Source organism: Channa argus, chromosome 21 (assembly GCF_033026475.1).
Source record: "Channa argus isolate prfri chromosome 21, Channa argus male v1.0, whole genome shotgun sequence".
NCBI classification, from domain to species: Eukaryota; Metazoa; Chordata; class Actinopteri; order Anabantiformes; family Channidae; genus Channa; species Channa argus.
In genome coordinates, this window is record NC_090217.1 from 18,336,457 (window position 1) to 18,360,579 (window position 24,123).

General features: G+C 38.3%; 2 protein-coding genes across 16 annotated transcripts in view; both read left to right on the forward strand.

Moving 5' to 3' along the window:
• The window catches only part of plekha5 (pleckstrin homology domain containing, family A member 5), a 220,552-nt gene extending 215,001 nt beyond the window's left edge, over nt 1-5,551 (forward strand). For 14 of the 15 annotated variants that reach the window (XM_067489761.1, XM_067489767.1, XM_067489774.1 and 11 more), the window contains one exon: nt 4,155-5,551. In XM_067489761.1, coding sequence (XP_067345862.1) covers nt 4,155-4,189 — 35 coding nt within the window. In that variant the 3' untranslated portion in view covers nt 4,190-5,551. Of the gene's footprint in view, nt 1-585; nt 770-4,154 lie in introns of all 15 variants that reach the window. The other variant, XR_010911952.1, reaches the window with a different exon arrangement.
• Nucleotides 5,552-10,702: 5,151 nt separating this feature from the next.
• Nucleotides 10,703-23,683, forward strand: aebp2 (AE binding protein 2). Its single transcript, XM_067490995.1, has 8 exons — nt 10,703-11,350; nt 16,956-17,187; nt 18,097-18,204; nt 18,300-18,486; nt 18,756-18,880; nt 19,078-19,145; nt 22,997-23,110; nt 23,237-23,683. The coding sequence occupies exons 1-8, from the start codon at nt 10,830-10,832 to the stop codon at nt 23,247-23,249; spliced, it is 1,368 nt and encodes a 455-aa protein (XP_067347096.1). The 5' UTR covers nt 10,703-10,829; the 3' UTR covers nt 23,250-23,683.
• Nucleotides 23,684-24,123: the final 440 nt, after the last annotated feature.

Sequence of the window (24,123 nt, forward strand, 5' to 3'; positions counted from 1 at the left end):
AAGAAGAGAAAACTAAGTGAGTCACATGACACAAAAAAATACCATAATCAGTGGCCAGGTAGACCAAAGGTAAGAGCTCTGTTCTGTTTTTCATATTTTTCCTAATGCAACACTGTTATACATATTATAAAATAAGACAAATGAATTTCAAGTTGTTTTTTTTATGTATTTATATAACTAAGGTAATTAATTTACCTTGACTGTAATGTTGCATTCCACAGTTAGCATCTATTACTAAGAAAAAGCTTACATTAGGATTCATTTGCAACCCTGTTACTTGCAACCCTGTTATTGCAATTATAGCAAAAGGGTTGCAGGTTTACATCTTACAGTATATTTTATATATGTTAAAATTAAATGTGTATGTATACTTTAGCATAATCTACATTTTTAAAATGTATTGATATATTTTCCACTATGTAATTAGCATTTTTTTCTTGTAAGTAAAGTCTGTAAGTAAGTAATGTAAAGATAGTAAAAACTGCCTAAGATAGCATTATTAACTTATGAATTTGAATGAATTTGAAAGTGTTACTATTTTTAATATTTTAAAAAAGTTTCTAGAAATGTTAATTTTTTTTACAGAGCTCCAGCAGACCATTGAGTGCAGTGTGATGCTGATGAACATAGGAGGCAGCAGTATTTAGAAAAGGAGAGAAGTGGAGGAAATATGTAGAAACAATGAAGAAGAAAAGGCAAAAAAGTCCACAGTGCTAGAGAGCAGTGTCCCCAGAGAATGTTACCTCATACCACATGGCCATTGCAAGAGGTATGGGACACTCTGGCCCAACATGAGAATTAAATCTGAATATTCTAAAATTGATCATTTATTAGTTGTTTCTTTGTCCTGTTTTTGTGTTTGATCACATCCAGTTCAAATGCATATTTTATAAACAACACTGCTGTGGTTCTGAGTATTTATTTGTCACATTTATGTCAGGATCTACAATCAAAATAAATGTATCCATTCAACCCTGTTACTCTTTGCAACCCCATTAATTTCAGCCCTGTTACATATACGTTTGTTTAATATATTCTGAAACAATTTCTTAAGCTCCCGAGGATTTCACCTGTTGTCCTTTAATAGTTTGAATAATTATATACATGATGTATTTTTAATACTTGAAAATAAATATTGAAATTTGTAAAGAAAAGTGTGTGACTATTGAAAAACGAGTGGGATTGACTTCAAACGTTGCCAAATTAATGTGAGTCAAGACTTACTTGAAATAAAATTTGTATTCAACTTGACTTTTTTTCTTTAATGCTAAAGGATTTATTACACAAGATTTTAAAATATACTTTTTCAGATTCAAGAGTATTAGTAACAGGGTTGCACCAAGCAAAGTGCAAAACAAATAAAACATCTGATAAAAAGTGTAAAATTATTGTCTGAGCTGGACAAATTGACTTGTTTCATTAATACCTATTTATTCTTAATTAAAAACAGAGAATTAAAAAATAAAAAGTCAGTTTTTGAAAAGTGTTGATTCTTAAATTGTCCTCTAATTCTGGAATGACCCTAATATAAAGTGGATTAAGATGGCCTAAGGTAGATCTGGATTCTGTCTTTGTGTAGTTGGCTGTTTTTTCCCCTTCCAGGAAGTCAGTGGGTGGAGCTTTTAGGTATGTTGTACACCTGTGTTATTTGGGTTGAGATTCCTATAAAGGATCTGCTCACTCTCTTCCCCTGAGCCTGCCTGCTGAGTCTTCTTTGTCTGAGTCCTCTCTTTGTCTTGCCTATGTTTAGACACACTCTTTTACACTTCCCATCCATCACTGCATATAACACTGACTTGCTCACAAACAAAATTTCAATCTGTTTGCATTCAATTAAAAAAATGTTGAATTATTTGAGAACCTTGCATGGCCTCCCTTCTTTGTCACATACTGTTGAGCCAGGTTGTGACAGGATAGATGAAGACAAGTTTTTAAAAGAAGGGTTAGATCATAATGCCAAAGGCAGTGTTTAATCATTGTTCTTAGACTATTTTAAGCCAAGAAAAATAAAGACATCTACACTTAAGAATTCCCAATTTACTTCAAAGAAATTTTTATGTGCAGAAGGCACAGAAAGCTCAGACTTAAATCACCATGTACAGATCTTTTTTGGCAAAGATTAGAAGGTTTCAGTTGATGTTAAAATGTGCAAGCTTACATGGTCTTAAGCTGTGTTGTTTTCTCAAGATGTTTCAAGTGTAACTCTGCTGCAGAGTTTGACTTGGTATTTTACCCAGATGATTATCTGGATAAAAATATATAAAATACCAGTTGTGCAGTTGTTCCGTGTTTCATGTTTTCATGTTTAAATTTTTCACTCAGGGGAGCTTTTTCCTGTGTTTACTCTCTTGTTCCCACCCCAAATCCATTTAACCAATGAACAGACCAATCAACATAGAATTGACTAAAGCATCACAATAAATCCTCTTTTTACCTCCTTCCCCTACAGATCTACTGTTCCTAAAGCAGGAGAACCAATATGAGGAAAGCTTATTTAAATCTACAATATGCAGTTTGAGTTAGCATTAGCACAAGACTCAAATCAATCCACTCCGCTCGTCTGTGCTCTGCTACACACTGCGCACTCCTCCAGATATTAGTCTTTATCCAAATCCAATAAATAAGAAGCTGTGCAACTTAGTTATCAAGCAGAAACTGTTGAAATTCTCCGATTGGTAACAAGATAAATTTGAAAGTCAATACAATTTTTGAAATTCAAAATCATTGAGTCGTAACCGCAGCTGATAATCACTTTAAAATAAATGGGGGAAAAAAAGATGGGTCTTTGAATATTAATGCTTTAGTTATTGTGATTAAAATGAATTTATTGTGTTAAATAAATAACACACATTTTGTCCCATCTTGAAACTAGGTGAAAACAAGAAACCATTATTTTAATTTCCTGTTTGTGCTGCCAAGCAAAACCAAAACCCTACTTTTCTTTTTTACTATGGAGATTGAGTTGTGAATTGGTGGTGAAAACAGAAAAAAAAAGTCGTTTAGACAGTAAAGAACACAGACTTTAAACAGCTGTATGTTTTCCCCAGCTGTGTATGTACTGAAGACACTGCAACAGCTGTCAGTCACATAGTGTCCCAGCTTTAATATCCCACCCCGAACTTTGTTATATTGCCTGAAATCCAGGATCCTGTAGAAAATGAGGGCAGAAAACAATCTTTTAACTGCCCATCTCTTTACCTGTGGTTGTTCCACCCAGGCACAGAGGCTAAACTTACTGCTTTCCTCTTCCTGTTAGAAGCCTGTGGATCCATGAATGGAGTTTGTGCCTCATAGTAAACAACAACTTGCTATGATGAGAAAATGCAAAGTAAAATTACCACTGAGACAGAGATGAGTTCCCTTTGGGACAGAGATGCACAGAGTAAAACAGTATCTACATGTTAAACACTCAATAAAAGATTCAAAAAAGATTTAGACTTCAGAAGCAAATTCAGAGCTGGAAAAGGTGGATGGTTAAATAACCTGTCAGAGTGATTATGGGGTAAAGGTGATAGGATGCTTGTAGAAATCCTGCTTTTTGATATCATCTAAACTGTTGACAGTTCTTTCATTCTGTCTCCATTTTCAAATCCTCACTGCTTTTATCCACACACCACAGCTGGGGCGACTGTGGCGCAGAAGGTAAAGTCGTCCACCAATCCCCCCAGCTGGTGGTTTGATTCCTGGCTCCTCCGCTTACATGCCAAAGTGTCCTTGAGCAAGACACTGAACCCTGACTTAGTTGCTCCCAGTGAGTGTAGGCCAGCTGCATAGCAGCTCCCCTCTCGCTGTGTAAGTGTGTGAATGTGAGTACGAATGGGTAAATGAGAAGCAATGCAAAATGCTTTTCTACCAATAGGTGGGAAAGTGCTACATAAGTGCAGACCATTTACAATTTACCATTTAACAAGGAGCCTTGCAATGCAAATGTGGGTTGCAAGACAAGTAGACAGCACACTCTAGTGGACAAGCATTGGAACTACAGTGTACAACTTTTGACTCTCAATACCTTTTAAATTATATTCCTTAATAAAAATCTGCGTATAATGTGCCTGCCTCAGTTCATTACTCTTTTGTCTGATGTTGGGTAAAGCACAAATTAGAGACGGATCTTTGTCACTCATTCTATTTCCCCTCTCTTCTCCTTCTTGCAGCACAGACTTTCAATCTGGTGAGCAGCGACACGTGAGCCATGCCAGCCTAGACAGTCCCGCCAGCCTCCCATAGAGCCCAGATGTAGCCAGCCTGCACAGAGCATGCTCCACGGCTTCCTGCGTTTACAATAGAACTACTTTGATACTACTGTTACATGAACAAAAGGTGACTGAGAGGATGACAGCCCCGCTGAGAGACCGACCGACACACAGATGAACCGCCATCACATCCAGATAGAGAGAAAGGCAGATGTACTGTATCTTTACAAGCTCTGACATCTGATCTGTTCATACTGATATGTCCTGAAAGCAAAACATTGATTCTATGTAGTCATATTTCTGTATGAATATAAGATTGTGAAATGTTTTTTTATGGTTAGAAATTATGTGTCAGTTTGAGCTGAAATATGGCATATTGGAAAGCAAGTGATTTTTAAAGTACATGACCAACATGAAGATTGTTTCTACAGTCATAAACAAAGGTAATAGTTTAATACTGTAAATGGGGGGTTCGCTGTACAGGATTCATACTGCTACCTTTTCAGCCATGTTCATCAGAAGTAGGATGACTGAACAGTGCTGTGAGACAGAAACAGCCCTTTCCACACAGTCACACCTAGAGGCTGCCCAGTACAAACACATCTGTTGATCTCTTGACAAATGCTGCTGATCACAGACATATTCTCAGTGGTAAAGATCAGATTCCAAGGCCTGGGAAAAGGCAGAGGTAACTGGTTAAGGGTTAAACATGCTTCAGGGAGAGGACAGTGCACAAATTCATCATGTAGAAGTTGGAGCTAATCGATCGTAAACAACTCACGAAACCTACTAAATTATTTTTACTGAAATGACTGCAAGACCGACAAGAGAGAGGACATCAGAAGAGATTGGTTGTACAAAATGTATAGGACGAAAAACAATGCTACCAAGTGGACCAGTCATTTTATTTGCACACTGCAATGCCAGGATGTGTAATTCATTTCTGAGAGGGACACTAGTTTGCAACAGCAATGCAGAACATGGTTCTGTATAAAAACTACAATTTTGGGACAGACACTTTATACAGCATATGTGCTGAGTTCCACCTACTTTTATGTTGTTTTGGTGTTAGGTCATGGCAGAGTGTCAAAAATTTAGAGACACGCCATGCATGCACAAGAAACATGCGTGAGTGCGAGAGGGTGCAATAAGAAGCAGTGTAAAGCACCTTGAGTGCCGATAGGTAGAAACGTGCTATATAGGTGCAGAACATTTACCATTTACTCAAAATTTTACTTAAGTGAATAAACATACAAACTGCACTCTAGTAAAAGTATAAGTAGCTACAGAAATTTCTGCTTAATTAAAGTAAATAATTACATGATTTATATGAAATTATTAAAAAAAAATGTACTTGACTATTTTTTTCTCTGTCCTTTTTTGTGGACCAGTGCTCATGTCATTTAATGGTAATCAACATAAATTATGGGTTAAAGATCTGATGCTTTTTTTCAGGTTTCTTTTCTAAACTATGTTTATTGATAAGAAGAGCACTTGATAATATTAAACTAAAGATCAGCTGGCTAAAGAGTAAAATTACTGCATTCCAGCTCCCAACTGAGTACAGTTAATATGTCAAATAAGTCTTTTAAATAAGACCATGAAAGACGGAAATGGAAAAAGTGGTTTATTATGAAATGTGTAAAGGGACATGATCATAACATGTAACGCAACTTTGATTAGAAATGTAGTGGAGTAAAAAGTATAGATATTTGCTCTTAGATGTAGTGTAGTCAAAGTCAAAGTAGCCCTAATTAAATCTACTTAAGTATTGATAAGTACTTCTACTTTGTTACTTTCCACCACTGCAGACTGCATGTTCTCTCTGTGCTTGCATGGATTTCCTCAGCGTATTTTGGTTTCCTCCAAGAGTCTAAAGACACACGTTAGGTTAATTGGTGACTCAAACTGCCTCTAGGTGTGAATGGCTGTCTGTGTATGTCTCTCTGTTTTGGCCCTGAGATAGACTGGAGAGCTGTCCAGGGTGGACCCTGTCTCTTCTCCTATGACAGCTGAGGCTCCAGCGCCCTGTGATCCTAAACAGGATATGGGTGTGATGGGTGGATGATGATTGATGGTTTGCAGTTTGATTGCCAGCTCATCCAGTCCATGTATTGTAGTGTCCTAGAGTAAGTCACTGAACCCCAAGCTGCACACGATCTGTGTTTTTTACTCGTAAGTTGCTATGGATAAAAGCCTCAAACAATAACCTAATGTCAGTGGATGCTGGGCTCCACTAGAATAGTCCCTTTTCTGCAGTAGCAGAATTTCTTTAAGCAGCCAGGGATTTAGTGTCTAGTACACAGGCCTTATGATTATTGTATATGTGATTTTTAAAGATCACAATGACGAGTTCTCCTGGATTTGTCGGGCCATGACTATCTGCAGCAGAGAAACAAGCAGGTAACAATAGAGTCGGCAAATTCAGACAGCATTCTGTACAAAAAAATGTATTTTTTATTTTTTTCTCCGTTCAGCTTATCCCGTCAGTTTCAGGTCGCCACAGCAGATCATAGCCCACATGATGTTTTGGCATAGTTCTTAGACTGGATGCCCTTCCTGAGGGCTGTTGGGGGTTCAGTGTCTTGCCAAGAAACACTTTGATATATAGCCTGGAACCCGGGACCGGGGATTGAAATACTGACCCTGTGGTCCGTAGATGACCAACTGAGCTACAGTCCCATTGCAGATTGCCACAATCTGTACAAAAATAGTAATCTGTTTTGGTTTATTAAGGCATCTGGGGGTATTGTTCATTCATGAGAAGGTGTAAAACATGCTAATGGCTGAACTTATATATAATGCTTTTACTTCATCCATCAGTCTATGTTCCAACACCAAGAAATTGTCTTGAGATTAGGCAGGAAGTTACTGGGTAAATTACACTGTGGATGCTAAGTGAAGAGAAGGGATTTTTTAGGTTGCTCAGCATAGAACTACTGCTAATTCCCATAAAAAGAAATGGTTCATATATGTGAAATGGACATGTTTTGGGCACATCCCTTTAAGGGTTTTTCAGCACATCTGACTTGAAGGTCATTAGTTAACAAGTACACACAACGGGTGAGTCAATCACCACAACAAACATTGTGTAAGAGGATCATTTGCCTGGAAAAGATACACTTAGTCAAGACAAAATGTGAAGCACCCAATCCTGTACTGTTTCTTTTGAAACCAATCACGGAGGGGTCTTACTTTCAGTTGCTTTCAAGAATAAAAGCTTTAAATATAAAGAATTAATCCATTTCACAATCTTGACTGTAGGTAGGACCCGTTTTGTGGGTATTATGTTTCCATAGAAATGTGTTACCAAATACATACATACAGTAGTTTCCGTATACTGACATTTTGATACCTACATATTAAAGTCATGTTAAAATACTAATTAAGATGAGAATATTCTGCTAATCTGGAGCAGGACATTAGCTGTTACTGGGTTGCTGGAGGTGGGTGTACAGCTGTATATAGGAGCACTTGACAAGACTCATTGCAGATGGGCTAAGCACCAAAACTCCACACACATGCAGCGCTTTATTTTAACCCCAAAGTGACCATTGATGCTCCTGGATTTTAACCTGCTCTGATTTTAACGCTTTGTGTTGATTGAGACCAGAGGCTCCGTTATCCCTATATTTTCACATGACTTTTGCACTTGCAACAAAACAGATGGTCCTTCAATATATACATATACATATACATATATATGTATATATATATACATATATATATATATGAGCATAAAACTGATTTTTACTTCAATAAGGTGCCACTTCATGCTGCTGTTTTTTTGAATATAAACAAAGTATTTTGCAGAAGTTGTAATTATTTATGTAGAGCAGATGGTCTGAATCTTCTAAAAGTCTTTTGGACGACACACACACGCAGTATGTGAATATTTTTGATTTCCTGACTGCTTTTTTCTGTCATGTCTCTTTTTTTTTGGTTTTTCTCACCTTGGTTTACATTACTTAGTAGATATACAGTTAAGATGTTGAGAACTTGGCACAGATTAGATTTCAATCTGACGTAGGTGGTGGAGAATCAAGAGAATAGCACATGTATGAAGCAATAAGTAGGACTTTGGAGCTCCAAGACATAAAAGTTTAAGAGATGTATAAAATGTAAAAAAAATCATCATAAAACAAGATAGCATAATTTATGCACACACTGAAAAAAAAGAAGAGCAAAGATTATAACTATAAGAGGTTATTATTAATATTATTAGGGTCAGTATGCAAAAAGTTCATACACCATCTGTTTTATATCATGTGAAATAAATGTTGATGTTCTTAAAACAGGCTTTTAGCTGTTTTGTGTGTGTGTGTGTGTGTGTGTGTGTGTGTGTGTACACATTGTATGCCATTCACATGTCAACCACTATGTGGTTTCCTTCTGATGTCTGCTTTCTCCGTGGTTCGGGACATGAGCTGTACACTGTGAACTAAAGCTGAATGACTTTGCTGTCTTGGGTAGTTTCATCCTCACATTTTCTACTTCAAGGGTCAAAAGCCTAAGTTGGATATTTTGTTACGTTATATTTAGTAGACCAAAAGGACAAAATTATTTAGTAGACCACCGATCTGCGTTTTTTTGTGGCCAAGGGAGGCTGATTTACAATGCTAATACATTCTTTATTTCCTTTCTCTCTTTCGCATAATAGAAAAATACAATTTACTATTAATAAATGATATAAAATATATTCAGTGTAAAACAACTGTTTATGAATATTAAACTATTCAATTTTTATAATAATTGAGAACAAAAAGGCTGTTTATATTTGTTCTATTAACCACATCTGTTTTAATGAAGTAGATATAGATGTGGTTAGTACAGAATCATCTCTCGGTAAAACACTACAGTTCAACAGCAGCATTTTCAACAGTGATCATACAGCAGCTGAATCAACTCCTCTAAAATGGTTTCAACAGTTTTACTTTAATTAAACATAAAACCTACAAGTTGTGGAGGGGTTAGTGCTGCTGGTTCACAGCTAGAAGGTTGTGGGTTTGAGTCCCTAGCTCATTGTGTCCTTTCTGTTTGGAGTTGTCATATTCTCCCTGTTGGTTTCCTCCCACAGTCCAAAAACATGCCTGATAAGTTAACTGGTAACTCTAAATTGCCTGTAGGTGTGAGTGTAAATGGTTTTCTGTGTAAGTCTCTTTGTGTTGGCCCAGGGACAGACACCTGTCCATGGTGGACCCTGTCTCTAACCCTATGAAAGTTGAGAAAGGCTCCAGCCCCCCTGTGACTCCAAACAGAAGAACTAGTTACAGATAATGAATTGATGGATAAAATATAGATTAAAAATCAACAAGCTCAATGTGATTATCATGATGGTGGATGAGAAATAGCAGGCAGAGTTAATAATACAAAGCTCAAGTTGTTCAATTTGTTGTACAGGTTATTATATCTTAAAAAGAAAAGGGGGGGGGGGGGTATTTTGAGTTATACATTTTTAAAACATGGCACCTTGAGCACTCTGGCCACCCCAATAAAACATTTGTAGATCTGCACCTGCCTGCTCCCTTCAATAATAAGTTCTACAAAAGCTAGTTAGTGGATCTTGCCAATAATAATGCTTTTAAGTAAATTCTAAAATCTGTGGAGCTTGTAAACAAATCCAAGCAACTTAGAGAAAAGTCCACTCAGCACTGAATAGCATTTCTGAAACCCAGCAAGTAGATTTTGACACTGTTTTGTCCAAAAACAGACTGAAGCCTTACATGTAAGTGCTGTGTGTACATGTAAAGATATTACACTGAAAACAAAAGCAGGCCTTCATTTCTATGCAACAAGTCGGCCACTCAGTTCAGCGTTGTTCAGAGGATCCGCAGATAGAATGGAGGGAGCTGTAGTATCAAATAGAACAGCTGTAGTAAAATTTTAAAGACTCTAAAACGAGCGGTAGTACCTTCAGGAATATGCCCATTGCTGTGATAACAACTGCCTTTTTAGCTCTTGAGTCGGATCATTTTTCTGTTTGTTGGAACACGTGGAGCTGAGAGGCCACAATGCCAAAGAGCGTTTGTATTTAGGAAGATGACTCACTCGCTTGGCACAAAGATCTGTTTGCTCCCTCTAATAGTGCCGTATCTTTATTTCCTTTTTACAGCATTTAAATGTGTCTCAATCGACGCATTAATTATTCAAAGTCAAAAATAGTGAATAAAAAAAAGCTATTGTTTTGGCCATATGTGTTAAACTTTACTACATTTCAAGTTATGCTAATTAGCACTACTAAATCCAGATTCGTTTCTGGGTCAAATTTGAAATAGATACATTTGTCTATACGTCCGGAAATAGTATTGCGCTTTTGTGTCCTTAGTATAGTTTTTCTGCGGGTCGTTGTCAAATGTCATAATTTAACATAAAAATAGATTCCAAGTAGAATAAATAATTGTGTAGGCACTGCTGCTGACACCTGAACTTAAATAAACGCCAATATCAAAGCTGTAATCACGTACCGAGTGACACATCAATTTAAATAGACCAGCTTTGGCTCTACGAGCCCCCGACGTCATGCAACCCCCTGCTGTGTACGCTTGAAGCGGAGAGTGTGAGTGGAGGAAGAAGTGCAGCCTGAGGGCAACTTTCCGAGTGGAACATCACTAAAATAGTTTCCTGTACTCTTCAAAAATGGCTCAGATAACAAGCGATGGGACCGAACAAGATTCTCAGCCGACGTCAGATCAAAACGGGAGCGGTGAAACAGCAGAAACCGGCGAGCAGGGACAGGCCGTGCCGGACCCCAAACAGGAACCGGGCGACAACAACGAGAAGAGAGCAGGAATGGACGTGAACGGTCGTTGTGCGACGGAGGAGCAGGGGTACGACCCGTCCGTCGTTCCGGGCGCCGACCAAACAGCTACTTCACCGAGCGAAAAGGCAGACAACAATCACAGAGAAGCCGGTGGCAAACTCTCTGAACCGGGAAAAAGTCCCGTACAGGGGAGTTTGGCGAGTAGCCCCGATTCCGCACAAGAGAGCTCCCGGGTGCTGAAGCAAGAACAAAGAGAAGGGGAGAACGTGTCCTCCACGGCGCCTACCGACCGCGCGAAGCCCGCGGAGAAAACCGAGCCTGGCACAAAGAGACGGGCCAGCGTTGAGCTGACCTCGTCGGATGTAGAGCCATTGAGCCGGATGGATTCAGAAGACAGGTCTGTAGAAGTGGGAACATGTTGTAGGGACCTTCCACTGTTTTCTATAACACTCGGGAGGTGGTGATGGGTCAAAACATCAGGTTCACCGTTTAAGAGTTAGCTACGGTCACTGTTTCCAGCTTCACTAGCTTCTTCTCTGTTTGATTGTATAGTTTGTACGTAACAGTATGTTAACAGTGTGTCTAACGTGGCTATAATTAATTACTAATATTAGTTAACAATAAAGTATTTAATCAGTGTAGCTCTCATTGTACAATCCACAGTTGTAATATTTATAGTTAAAGGAAATGTAAAGATGACACAAGGGCCGGGGGGGGGTTAGAACCACAGAGGTTGGTGTAAAGAGATCTCTCTTCCCTTTAACACTGATGTAGGTGATGGTGACTTCACTGTAACTGTTTCGGTCACTTTCTCTAGAGGACAGTGTCTTCCAGCCTTGTTGTCTGGTGACCGGTTATACAAGAGTCAGTTATGTTACCTTGGATTAAAAGCTTCAGGAGGTAACGATAATTAAGCGGTTCACATGCAATTAGATGAAAAGTCTGAAAACTGATCACTTTTTTCAGATTTCTTATCCTCTTGATATGTTTTGATTCCTTCCGATTATTAGGCAGCTACCACACGTGGTCCCTATACCCTTGTGCTATAAGACTAGTGTGTATGCACAACTGTACTCAGTCAGACATGACACTGTTAAAATCTTTAAAGGAAACCTTCACTGATTTTGAACTTGCTTTATTTGGATCTAGTTTGGGTAGCAGATGTTCATAAATATCATAATCTCTCTATTTCTAGCTGAAAAAAAGCCTCCAGAAGAAATGACTTGGAGGAACCTTCAGTTCAGATAATGACGTCTTGTTACTAACACTATGGAGTTTGTAATGATAGTCAACCTATTTAACAGAGCTCCCCCAGATGACATCATTTAAACTCCTAATGATGAAAACTAATCCGGGTGATGTCATCTGTAGACGTTTTTCAGCTAGAAGCAGAGAGATATTTTAGTATAGAAGAAGTCATAGGCAAGTTTAAAAGCATTAGTGCACATTTACACTCTAAACTAAAGCTGAAGAAAGCATGCTGAAAACGGGTAAAGTCATCTTTTAATGTTCAATTTACCAAAGTAATAATCAAAATCTATATGTAATGCTAACCGGTTATTTAAATAGACATCTTTTTGATCAGTGAATTATAATAAACTGAAGAAGGAAGCAAATCTAAAAAGGTTTTGGAGTCCGTTTTTGTTAGAAAGCAGCTGTTTGCCATGTGATTTACAGTAAGCAAAACTCTTCCTGCAGGTGTTTCCTAGTAATTATGAATAATCAGGAAGCAGCTGCAGAAACTGTTAACATATTGTCAGTGGGGTCAGCATTTCTATATTATGGGTTAGATATTATTAGGCCATTGCTAGGGTTCATGTAATAGTTAGATTTTTATGAGTCAGCACTACACTGTAAGCTCAAACCTTCTGATTGACGTACTGTGATGGACATTTGTACAGGTACACTTGCAATACACAGTAAACCATTAACTTCAAACACTATAACAACTAAAATATCCATCCATCCATAATCTGTAACCACTTATCCTGTTCAGGGTCATGGAGGCCTGGAGCCTGTCCTAGCTGTCATTGAGTTAGAGGTGGGGTCCAGCATGGTCAAGTCTGGCTCAGGGCCAACACAGAGGAACTTACACAGACAGACAACCATTCACACTCACATTAATACCTACGGGTAATTCAGAGTGACTGAGACCAAACCTGTTGTTGTCATGATATTTTTGGACGGTGGGAGGAAACCAGATTACTCATAATTTTGAAGAATAAGCATATAAACATATATAACATAATAAACATCCCTGCTTTTCTCTGTCTGCTGCTGATGTGGACTTGGTTTTGACAGTTACAGCTGCTACAGGGTCCTGTGAGGTTTGAAACTTTGTGGACTGCTTCCTGTGTTCAACAATGTCCATCAACAGTGTTACATTACCTATTGTAGCTGGGATATCCTCTACTCTAATAGCTCAGTAATTGTTGTTCCTTTTTTAGATAGAAGCAAGTAAAAAATTTGAACACAGGACGCTGTAGGTATGAAGCATGCGTACTAACCATCAGTACACTTTGACTGCGTTTACTCTATTTTTGAGTTGCTGCAGAATGAAGCAGCAGGGGCAGAGAAGGACAAGAGAGAGGAGAGACTTCTGTGAGACACTTTGGGTTTAATTTCCTGTTGGGCTTTAGGCAGACTTTGTTTTAAAAATGCTACGTTAATGATCTCCCCGTTATTGAGCCTTTCACTCAGCTGTGTGTTTCCATCTGCAGCCTTCTAATCCCTTATCACAATTTGAAAAACAGCTCTCCAGTTTATATGACTGTTAAGAAGTTGTTTTTTCTGAGTAAGGTGAGTAAGGTTACTTTAATCGATGTCAAGGCGCTGTCTGTTTAAAGGTTTATTCTGTTTGGCGTCTTCTGTGGTCCTGAACTGTTTCCTCCTTTCCCAAAGCACAGCTGCTCTGATCACCCGTTAGTGGTGACATTTGGCTGTTGGCTAATGTTAGACAGTCAGTGTGGGTAGCCAACGTTTGGTGAGCATCTGTCATCGATTTTTTTTTTTAATATATTTATTTATTTATTTATTTGTGACATGTCCTGCCCTGTTTGCTTTAAAAACATTTTTTAACCCCATTCCCCAGTTTATTCCTCGTGCTGAATCTTATCTGAACATTCCAGTTGGAGAATAATTTCAAAATCATGTTACCATCAGCAATGAAAAAACTGAAGACCAATCGATTTGATTCAGGAGATGCTAGCTTTGCAATGATATTGTTAATGCTTTGCGTCCCTTTTTGATCCAGACAAAGGCAGGAGGCTGAGATCGATTTCTGACAGCAGACTTTAAGCTCTATATTGTCAAATTATATTAAATCAAACTTTTCCACAAGTGAAGTCTAACATTTGGTGGCTTATGAGTCCATATAGCATGGAACACTCGTACTAACACACATAACCCCGACCTCTGCCTCCCTTTAAAATGCACTTACTAAATCTCTTACAGGAAGTGATCTGGTAGCACCAGTAGAGGTCAACATGAAGATCAGAACAAGAAACGGCATTAAGTTATCAAGATCAGGATCAGTTCTGATTTCCACCCAAGGCTTTGAATCTGTTTATCTATAGTGACTTCTTGAATCAAATTATTACCTCTGAATAGTGGATTGAGTGTGAATATTGGTTCTGCCCTTCATTCTCCATGTTTTACAGTTCTTTATTCATTAGACAGTTAACTTCCCCTTAAGGGTTCTGTGACAGATGCCTGTGTCAATAACTGCTGTTTAGTCACTGTAGTTGATACTATGAGTGAAATCCTGAACTTTGGCAAGAAGTCATCAAGCTACGCTTGGTGTGAGAATATCAGTCATGCCAGCAAGGTGGGAAATAACTAAACCACTTCTACTCTACTGCTTAGATACAGTATGAGTAATAGTACAGTGTTTCTACAGTGGATTGCTGGGAGCTCCACCACTGATTGAACCATTTTCACTTTGTTGCTGTAGGAACTCAGGATGGCATCCAGTGATGTTATTTTGCATTTGAATCAAATTCCCAATCTGCCTAATGAATCAGAAGCTTTTAGAATCACCTGTGTCTCCTATCCTGTGGTTGAGGTGCTGTGTGTTGATTTAAGAGAAGAATTGCACGTTGTGTGTTTTCAGACACAGATTTCAGCAATTTAGTATCAGCATAATTGTCAGGTTGGATTTGATTTGACAATTTGGGGATCCAGACATCAGTCTTTCATGAGTTCAACCAATTCAAATTCATATCTCATGGGACTCCCCTTCCCCCAGCCTTACACAGAATATGAAACGTATCTCCAGTGAAGCATATTGGAAAGTTAAGTGATTATCCAGATAGGAGGGAATATACATCATACTCTTACTGTATACGCCAATCATCTACAGCATTGATACCTTTGTTTATCCTTTTCAAATTGCACCTGTCAAGGGGTGCTATATATTAGGCAAGCGGTCAGTCAGTCTTACAATTGGTGTATACGGATCTGAGCTGCTTTGACGAGGGCCAACAGTGATGATGCTGTTTGAGAGCATCTCTAAAACAGCAGGTCCTATGCAGTGTTCCAAGTATGCAATGCTCAGTATTTAACAAAAGTAGTCCAGGAAAAACCAAGGTTAACTGATGCATGTGGAAAGTAAAACGTATCCTGTTTGTTCTAATCCCCCAGATGAACTGTAGCACAAACTGAGTATTGAAAAAATGCCTTATCGTGCAGTGTCAAATTGTAAAACTAAGGAATATATCTCATAAGCATCAGTGTGCCAATAAGCATGCAGCATTAAACACTGACTTGCAGCTGTCCATTTTGCATTGAAAATATCACAATTTACATTTTTATACTTAAAGGAAGAACAAACTATTTTTTAGGTCTTTTTTTTTTTGTTTTTGATAAAGCGTTGTAAAAATGCCAAGGTGACTTAAAAGCTAAATTGACTTTGACTAGAGTAACTAGATTTGCAGTGTAATGTGTAGTGTAATTTACGTTTTGTTAAAATCTATTTTATTAAATTGGTATCAAAAAATATCATTCAGGAACCAGTATTGAAGTGGAGGTATCAGTAATAAATATCGAATTTGAACACAGCCCTGGCAACATGGCTGGAATTATGACGGAAATTCTGAACTTTTGACTCATCATTTAATCTTGTGTCCAAATGTATCCAGTCAACAGCAAAAACAAATTAATTGATCTTGCTGTTCCAGTATTGTTCTTTTTGATTAAAAAAACAAACAAAAACATATATTCAAATTACATATACCCCTCTGGTCACCATTTTTTATTCTTGCATTCACAGTTAAATTTTTTATATTTATATTCTTTTCAAAGCCTAATTGAGCCCAAAGAGAATTTTTTAAAATCTTTTATTATATGCACAATATCTCTTACACATGCACATACACCCATACATACACATACTTTTGCCTTTCATAATAATTGCTTATGTTTAAATTTAGTCCTACCTTACATCTCTCTCAACAATATAGTAAAAGTACAACTATAGACACAACTATTAACAGCTTTTACAATGAGATTCTGTCATCTTCCTCCTCACAAAATCAATGTAAAATATTTAATAACACTACTTTTTATTCAAGGTGACAACTATTGTGCATAGCATACTGGGGAACTTTTTCTCCCATGGGCATAGGTATATCCAACATATGTTCCTATTTTGGCAGAGTTACTGTTGTATTTAATATTTTCTTTCTCTATGTACTTAGAAAATATTATTCCATGTGTCAGTGATGTGTTATTTTAGAAGCTGCACTGTGACAACAGAAATAATAAGGAAATGGTTGAGGCAGCCTCTCAACTCCGAGAGTGATAACTGGATTCTGGTTAAGTTTCAGTTTCTGAGGTGTTAGTCCTCTTTAAGATGTGGAAGCATCTTGCTCCCCCATTGCAAACATCTGCAGACGATCTGCAGGACAGATGTCACATGTCTAGTTTGTTTCTTATATCATTTCCAGATGGAAGTTTCTAATGTTTTCTTTTTTGTTTTTTCTGTGTGTGTGTCCCTGCTCCAGCATTGGCAGCACCCTGATGGAGATGGAGAGCACGGCATCCAGCGGCCGCTCCACGCCGGCCATGCTAAATGGTCACAGCGGGGGAGCAGTAGCAGGGAGCGTCTCAGCGCCAGCGGGGGGCAAGTCTCTGGGCTACACTTGCTGCTGGGATCACTGCCAGCTGCTGTTCCCTAGCAGCCCCGACCTTGCCGAACACATCCGAGCCACACATGTGGACGCACAGCGAGGAGGGGTAGGTGCCTGTCTGGGTATTATGTGGGTGTGTTATTCTCAAAGGAGACCTCATGTTCACTAATTAGTTTGATTTAGAAAAATCAATTCAACGGCATTTGAGTTGCTGTGGATCAAATAACTGCAACAAGAGTTCTGAAAAGGCAGGTGTGCAAATGTAATCTGATCCATCCCAAAAATACTGAGTGTAATAGAAGGAAGTGGACAGATGTTCAGTGAGTGTAACAAGAGGGCAGTTATTCATGAACTTTGAAAAGATTAGAGCAACTGGCTGGAGGTCATCACTGCAACTCAGTTTTCTGAAAATGGATTTCACAGATCTAATAGTTATGCAATAGACCTTTTCCCAGACTAATTGAACAGAAATCGAAATTAGCAGAAATTAAAAATTATGTTCCGCAGAGGGAAGTGAGAGAGGATGTTCCACTGCAACAACTCTACAACGGATAGTGAAGTTGTTTTAGAAGTTACTGTTGTACTTTTCAGTCTCTCCAGGAAGTCATGATGTCACGATTGACGACAGTCTATTTTTTTATTAGAAACAGTGCCATGAAATATGAAATTTTAGACAAACTTAAAAAAAGGTCCATAACATCCTTTTTTTAAGGTTGTCTAAAAAGGACTGAACTTTTATTCTTATATGAACAACTTAAGCATATAAATGTTGTATTTTATTAGGGCAACCACAAACATTTCTTAAAAAACTAAAGACTTGACTTTTTATACAGTAAGCATGTAATCCCCAAAGTAGAACCAGTGGACAGTGGAACACTGGTGAATGTCCATTTCTTCAGTGAACATTTGGTCAGTCTGGACCATGTGAGTTTGTATCTGTTAATGAAAACATAAGTTTTATTTTTCTCCAAATGACTCTGAACTGTCTGTGCATGAATATTTGTGCACGACGCAGGTGTTTGTGTGTCTGTGGAAGGGCTGTAAAGTGTACAACACACCATCGACCAGTCAGAGCTGGCTGCAGAGACACATGCTGACCCACAGCGGGGACAAACCATTCAAGGTGACACACCTCACACCCAGCATTCTGTCTGCTCACCGTTATCTTCATATCGCACCTTGTTTAACTGACAGTAATTACTACCTGTGTTCCTGCAGTGTGTGGTTGGGGGCTGCAATGCCACATTTGCCTCCCAGGGGGGCTTGGCGCGTCACGTCCCCACTCATTTCAGCTCACAGAGTTCATCCAAAGTGTCCAATCAAGGGAGAATGAAGGAGGAATCTCCATCCAAGGCTGGCCTCAACAAGAGGAGAAAGCTCAAGAACAAATACAGACGCTCGCTCCGTATGTACTATATACACAAAGATGTGTTTTCAGTGTTGTACACACATGCACTCCCTATGACCTATACCTAAGTATTACAACAAAATGTCTGACCCTTTGCCTAAAACTAATTGTTGACCCTGAAACAATACTTTTGAAGATGTGAAGACCAGTTGGAATATCCACATATCCACCTTTTTTTGGTCCTATATAGCGAATACAAAACGCATTAAACACACGCATTAAACACTTTTATTAGTCCTGTTATTAAAATCATGTTCTACTTTCAGCCCGACCTCATGACTTCTTCGACGCTCAGACCATGGATGCCATCCGCCATCGGGCCATCTGTCTTAACCTGGCAACACACATTGAAAGCCTGGGCAATGGACACAGTGTGGTGTTTCACAGCACGGTGGGTGCACACTACACATACATATATACATCACACAGACACACAGCCATATTTAGATGGTGTTGCATGGTGTTACTGCTGTAAGTTGTGGCTTCCTGCTGTGCAGCTGAATCGTATTTCTGTCAGGCAGCAATAGAACGGGTGCAGTGGTGAGAGCTGACTTTATGTTTGTCTAATGTCTGTCTGTCTTTCTCCAGGTAATAGCCAGGAGGAAAGAGGACTCCGGCAAAGTAAAACTCTTGTTGCACTGGACACCTGAAGACATGTAAGACCTGCTCGTCTTTCTTCTCCTCTCAAAATGATGGACAATAAGTCAGTTCAACTATCTGAGACACTATTTTATTTTAGTTTTTGTTTATTTATATAGCGCAAATTCAAATTTTACTAAAAAATGGTCAGACAGTGAGTGGGTTTATTTACATTTTGGGGAAAAAAACAATTGAATCTAATAATGAATTAAACGCAGTGCTCAGACAGTTACTGTCAGCATCTACATGAATGTTAAAGTCACCAGCTATAATGACTTTATCTGTACTAAGCACTAAATCAGATAGAAAATCAGAAAATTCAAACAAAAACCCTGAAAAAGGGACTGGAGGACGGTACACGATAACAAATAATAGTGGTTTTTGAGTTTTCCAGTTTGGGTGTGAAAGGCCAAGAGTAAGGCTCTCAAATGAGTTATAACTATGTTTAGGTCTAGGAATTATTAGTAAGCTTGAGCGTAAGATTGCTGCTACTCCTCCAGCTCGGCCTGTGCTAGGAACATGATGATTAATATGACTCATTTAAACTGACATATTCTTCCTGCTGCAACCAAGTTTCAGTGAGACAAAATAAATCGAATTGATGATCATTTATTAAGTCATTTACTAACAGAGATTTAGAAGAGAGAGATCTGATATTTAATAATCCACATTTAACTGTTTTGTGGTTTTATTCTGGAAAAGGAGTATTTTTACCTTTTTTTTATTAGATTATTATGATTAACTCCTTTTGTTCATTTTTGGCTCTATAGGTATGTGGGAGTTGTGGGGGGGTGACAATTGTAAGGGCACTGCAGGGAAGCATGTAGGAATGGATCTCTGGATTCTAGGCTCAAGTCATTGTCATATTTTTGGTTGTCTAAGAAAACCAGCCATATTTCTGGATAAGAAAGCTGCACCATCTAAAGTAGGATGGATGCCATGTCTCCTAATCAGCCTAGGTTTTCCCCAAAAAACATTTCCAATTATGTATGAAGCCCACACTGTTGCTGGACACCACCTAGACAGCCAGCGGTTGAATGACGACATGGGTTTGACATTACATGTCGTTACTGGTCAGATTTGGCAGGGGTCCAGAGAAAACTACGGAGTCTGACATTGTTTTGGAAAAGTTACACACCGATTCAACGTTCATCTTAGTGACCTCCGATTTGTGTAATCAGGCATCATTAATTCCTATGTGAATAATAATCTTACTTAGTTTCAAATATGATTCAACATCTATTTAGAAAAATCAATTCAACGGCATTTGAGTTGCTCTGGATCAAATGACTGCAACAAGAGTTCTGAAAAGGCAGGTGTGCAAACGTAATCTGATCCATCCCCAAAATGGAAGTGGACAGATGTTCAGTGAGTATAACAAGAGGGCAGTTATTCATGAATTTTGAAAAGACTAGAGCAGCTGGCTGGAGGTCATCACTGATGACTGATGATCCTTGTAAGGTATAGGTAGTAGTTCTACAAAGAGTGTTTGAATCGTATCTGCAAATCGTATTTGAGAATAAAAGCAGTTGCAGTTTCAATTTATGCTTACAATACATCACATATTTGAATCGTATCTGCAAATCGTATTTTTGACTATAGAGCTGCCAATTACAAGAGTTGGTTTCTAAGTGGGTATGTTGCTAAGTGGGGAAAAATTAATTTGAGACGTGAACCGACTGGTAGTAAATCTAAGGAGTCTGTTTAGCATTAGATCTCTTACGAACAGTCACCCAGCCGGACTAGCAGCTAACAGGGGCTACGCTAGGTTGACCCTGGCCAGCTGGATTATTTTCCATGGTGTGGAGCCAATTGAACATCTGTATTGTACACACTCAAGATTATCAGAATCCAAATTCATACAGTAACATTATTGGAAATACTGCAACTTTGTACTTTAACATTCAAAACTTTGGCTAAGAGCTTTCTCACCTCACCTGTTCACCTCACCTGGTCAAGGTAAACACAGGTTTTAGTGTGGTTCATTTAGACTGGTGTACATCAAAGAGGTGGACTAAGAAAAGGGAACTTTGTGTCAGCTTTGTTTTTTCTGCAAATGATTTTGTAACCATAGATGGTTAAACAGTTTCTTTTTAATTCTTATTAAAGGTGCAGTGTGTACATTTACTGGGCTCTATTAGCTGAAATAGAATATAGCATTCATAATTATTTATTAATGGGTTATTACCTGAAATTAAGAATTAGGCAGCAACAAGGTGCAGCCCAGCATGTAAATAGTGATTGCACAGTCGATTTCTCTTCATCTTTTCTTGCCAAGGCCCTATAAATGCATAATCTATGATTCTGTACGCTAAATAATTTTTTTACATAATTAATCTGTAAAACTGACATTAACAAAAAGAGATCTCTACAGTAATTAGCAATGTGCACTGGATTGATGAGGGTTATACTGTCCAACAAGTCTTACTAGAGGCACAACAGTTTAAAATTTATATTGGCTCTATATCGGAAAGTTCTTGTACTCTGTGTGCTAAAAAAAAATTGGAAAGCGAGAAAGTTTAACAACTTCTCTGTTGTCAAACTGCATATAGTTTAAATAAATCCAATAATTTTTAATCATGTTTTGTCTTGAGTTTATGTAGACAAAAAATTTGAATTAAATATATATTACCCAGCCTTAGATTAACATGTTTTAAATTTCTTTTATTTTTCAGTTTTTAACTTAATTAGCGTATCATTTCAAAACTAAATAACATGTTAACATGTTGGAAGAACACAAGCGGCAAAGGCTTACAAAGTGTGTGTCACTACACTCCAGTCAGCTGCCAACTCTCCCTCATCCTAATCCTCTACCCTGGTTCACTCATAAGTGTGTTTTGTGTTCAGGGAGCATACAGAGTATCAGATGTTGATCAAACATACAAACTGCTAAAAAAAATTTTTGCAATCCAAGAAGTGGCTAACACAGTATTAGCTGCACTGTTGACATTGTGGCTTATCAGTATAAAACCTTATACTTTATCTGTCAACAGCCAGTAATTCTGAAAACATGTTTAGCTTTTGCTCTGATAAACTTTAGCTAATTTATATCAAATCACTAATGATGATAATTGTACTTACAGTAGTTGTTCAATTCAACTTTATTTACATGGCAGCACTTCACAACGAAGTCATCTCAAGGCACTTTACAGAATAAAGAATATAGAGATGTGTAGAGAAAACCCAACAAGCCCTAGGCAACTGTAGAGAGGAAAAACTCCCTTTTAATGGAAGAAACCTCCAGCAGAACCAGGCTCAGGGTGGGCAGCCATCTACCTTGACTGGTTGGAGTGAGTGGAAAGTGGAGAGAGAAAAGATAAGAGCAATAAAAGCAACAACAAAACATGGGGCAGGTTGGTAGGACCAGTAGCTGCACACTGGAAACACCCAGCTCCAAGGCTGGGGACACCTGCAGAAAGGGACAGAGAGAGGGAGGCAGACGGACAAAGACAACTACAGGAGAAAACACACATAGTTAATGACATACAATCGTGACAATTGTGGGGTGAAGCTCAGTGCATTGGGGGGTGGGTCCCCCAGCAGTCTGAGCCTATAGCAGCATAACTTTAACTAAGTATAAGCTTTATCAAAGAGGAAGGATTTAAGCATAGACTTAAATATGGAGAGTGTGTCTGCTTCCGATTCAGAACTGGGACCTGGTTCCACAGGAGAGGAGCTTGTTAGCTAAACCATTCTAGCTTTGGAAATTCTGGGAACTAGCTCCAGTCAGCAGTCTTTCAGCATCATTTTGGATTAATTGCAGGCTCTTTAGTTACTGGGGCATCCTGAAAGTAGGGAAATATGGTAGTAGTACATCACTTTGAGACAGGACACGTTAATGCTTACATGTCTTCTCCTTGTGTGTTAGACTGCCAGATGTTTGGGTAAATGAGAGCGACAGGCTGCAGCAGAAGACCAAGGTGGTTCATCTGTCGAAGCTGCCCGCGGACACAGCTGTACTTCTTGACCCCAGCATCTACAGGTGTATGTGTGTGTGTGGGCGCACATGTGTGTGCATGCATACATGTGTATAGAAATCCAGTATAGCTGACAAAAATTCATGCACCAGTTTGAGACCTTGATAAATCAACTTGCTTTTCTCCCACAGGATGTTCTTCTAAGAGATGTTCCTCTGTCACTTCCTGCTAATCCATTGCCAAGGACAAGACTGTGCTCTTTTTTTTGTTCTCCTTCAATTCTCCCAGAGGATTCTAAGACTATAGTATCCTTATCGCTGTCTGAGGCCTTCAATTTGTTTTCTTCCGTAGGTGCCGACTTTACTGAGGACTTTGTTTTTTGTTTTTTTTAAAGGTAACAATCACCTGTAGAATGGTCCTAACTGATAAGATTGTATGTGTAGACAGACACATGTAGAGAAGACTGTCTTTGTAAATACTTGAGATTTGTAATATATTTTTATACTTAAATTTTTTTTTACTGTATTGTAGATAGATCTCATTTTAAAATAGATATTTTAAGAACTGCTGATATTGGTTATGTGCAGGTAGCTGCAATTGCTCTTTTGTGTCATGTTAATAAACTTCTCCAACCTCCACCTGTGCATATGTTTTCACCTGCTGCCACCACACATGAACAACACTAATGCTATAAGAAGCTGGAGTTAGATACAACCACTGTTTGGAGTGTTTTAGGTATTATTCAACTGTGCTACTTCATTCAAAATGTGCTGCTCTTCCTGGAGCCACCCAAAGAAAAAACATTCTAGACCCACTCCTGGACCATGCACATGCACACCTACACAACATATGTCAAAGTCATCTCAAGGCACATATGATGTATGTCAGCCCAGTTATACACAGTTTGGACCAATTTGGTCTATTGTCCAAACTAGTTATAAGAGTAGGTCTATTAATACACTTTGCTGGTGGCTTATTTTGCTTATGACTTTTATTTATATATATATATATATATATATATATACATTTTAACTACAAAAATTAAGAAATTTGCCACCTTTTGTTTGCTTGTAGATGT

What these genes read in the sequence shown, in the direction of transcription:
- aebp2 (XM_067490995.1), top strand. Translation starts at nt 10,830, where the DNA reads ATGGCTCAGATAACAAGCGATGGGACCGAACAAGATTCTCAGCCGACG. An exon ending in CGGATGGATTCAGAAGACAG is followed by an intron (nt 11,351 to 16,955) that starts GTCTGTAGAAGT and finishes TCCCTGCTCCAG; the next exon opens with CATTGGCAGCACCCTGATGG. An exon ending in TGGACGCACAGCGAGGAGGG is followed by an intron (nt 17,188 to 18,096) that starts GTAGGTGCCTGT and finishes TGCACGACGCAG; the next exon opens with GTGTTTGTGTGTCTGTGGAA.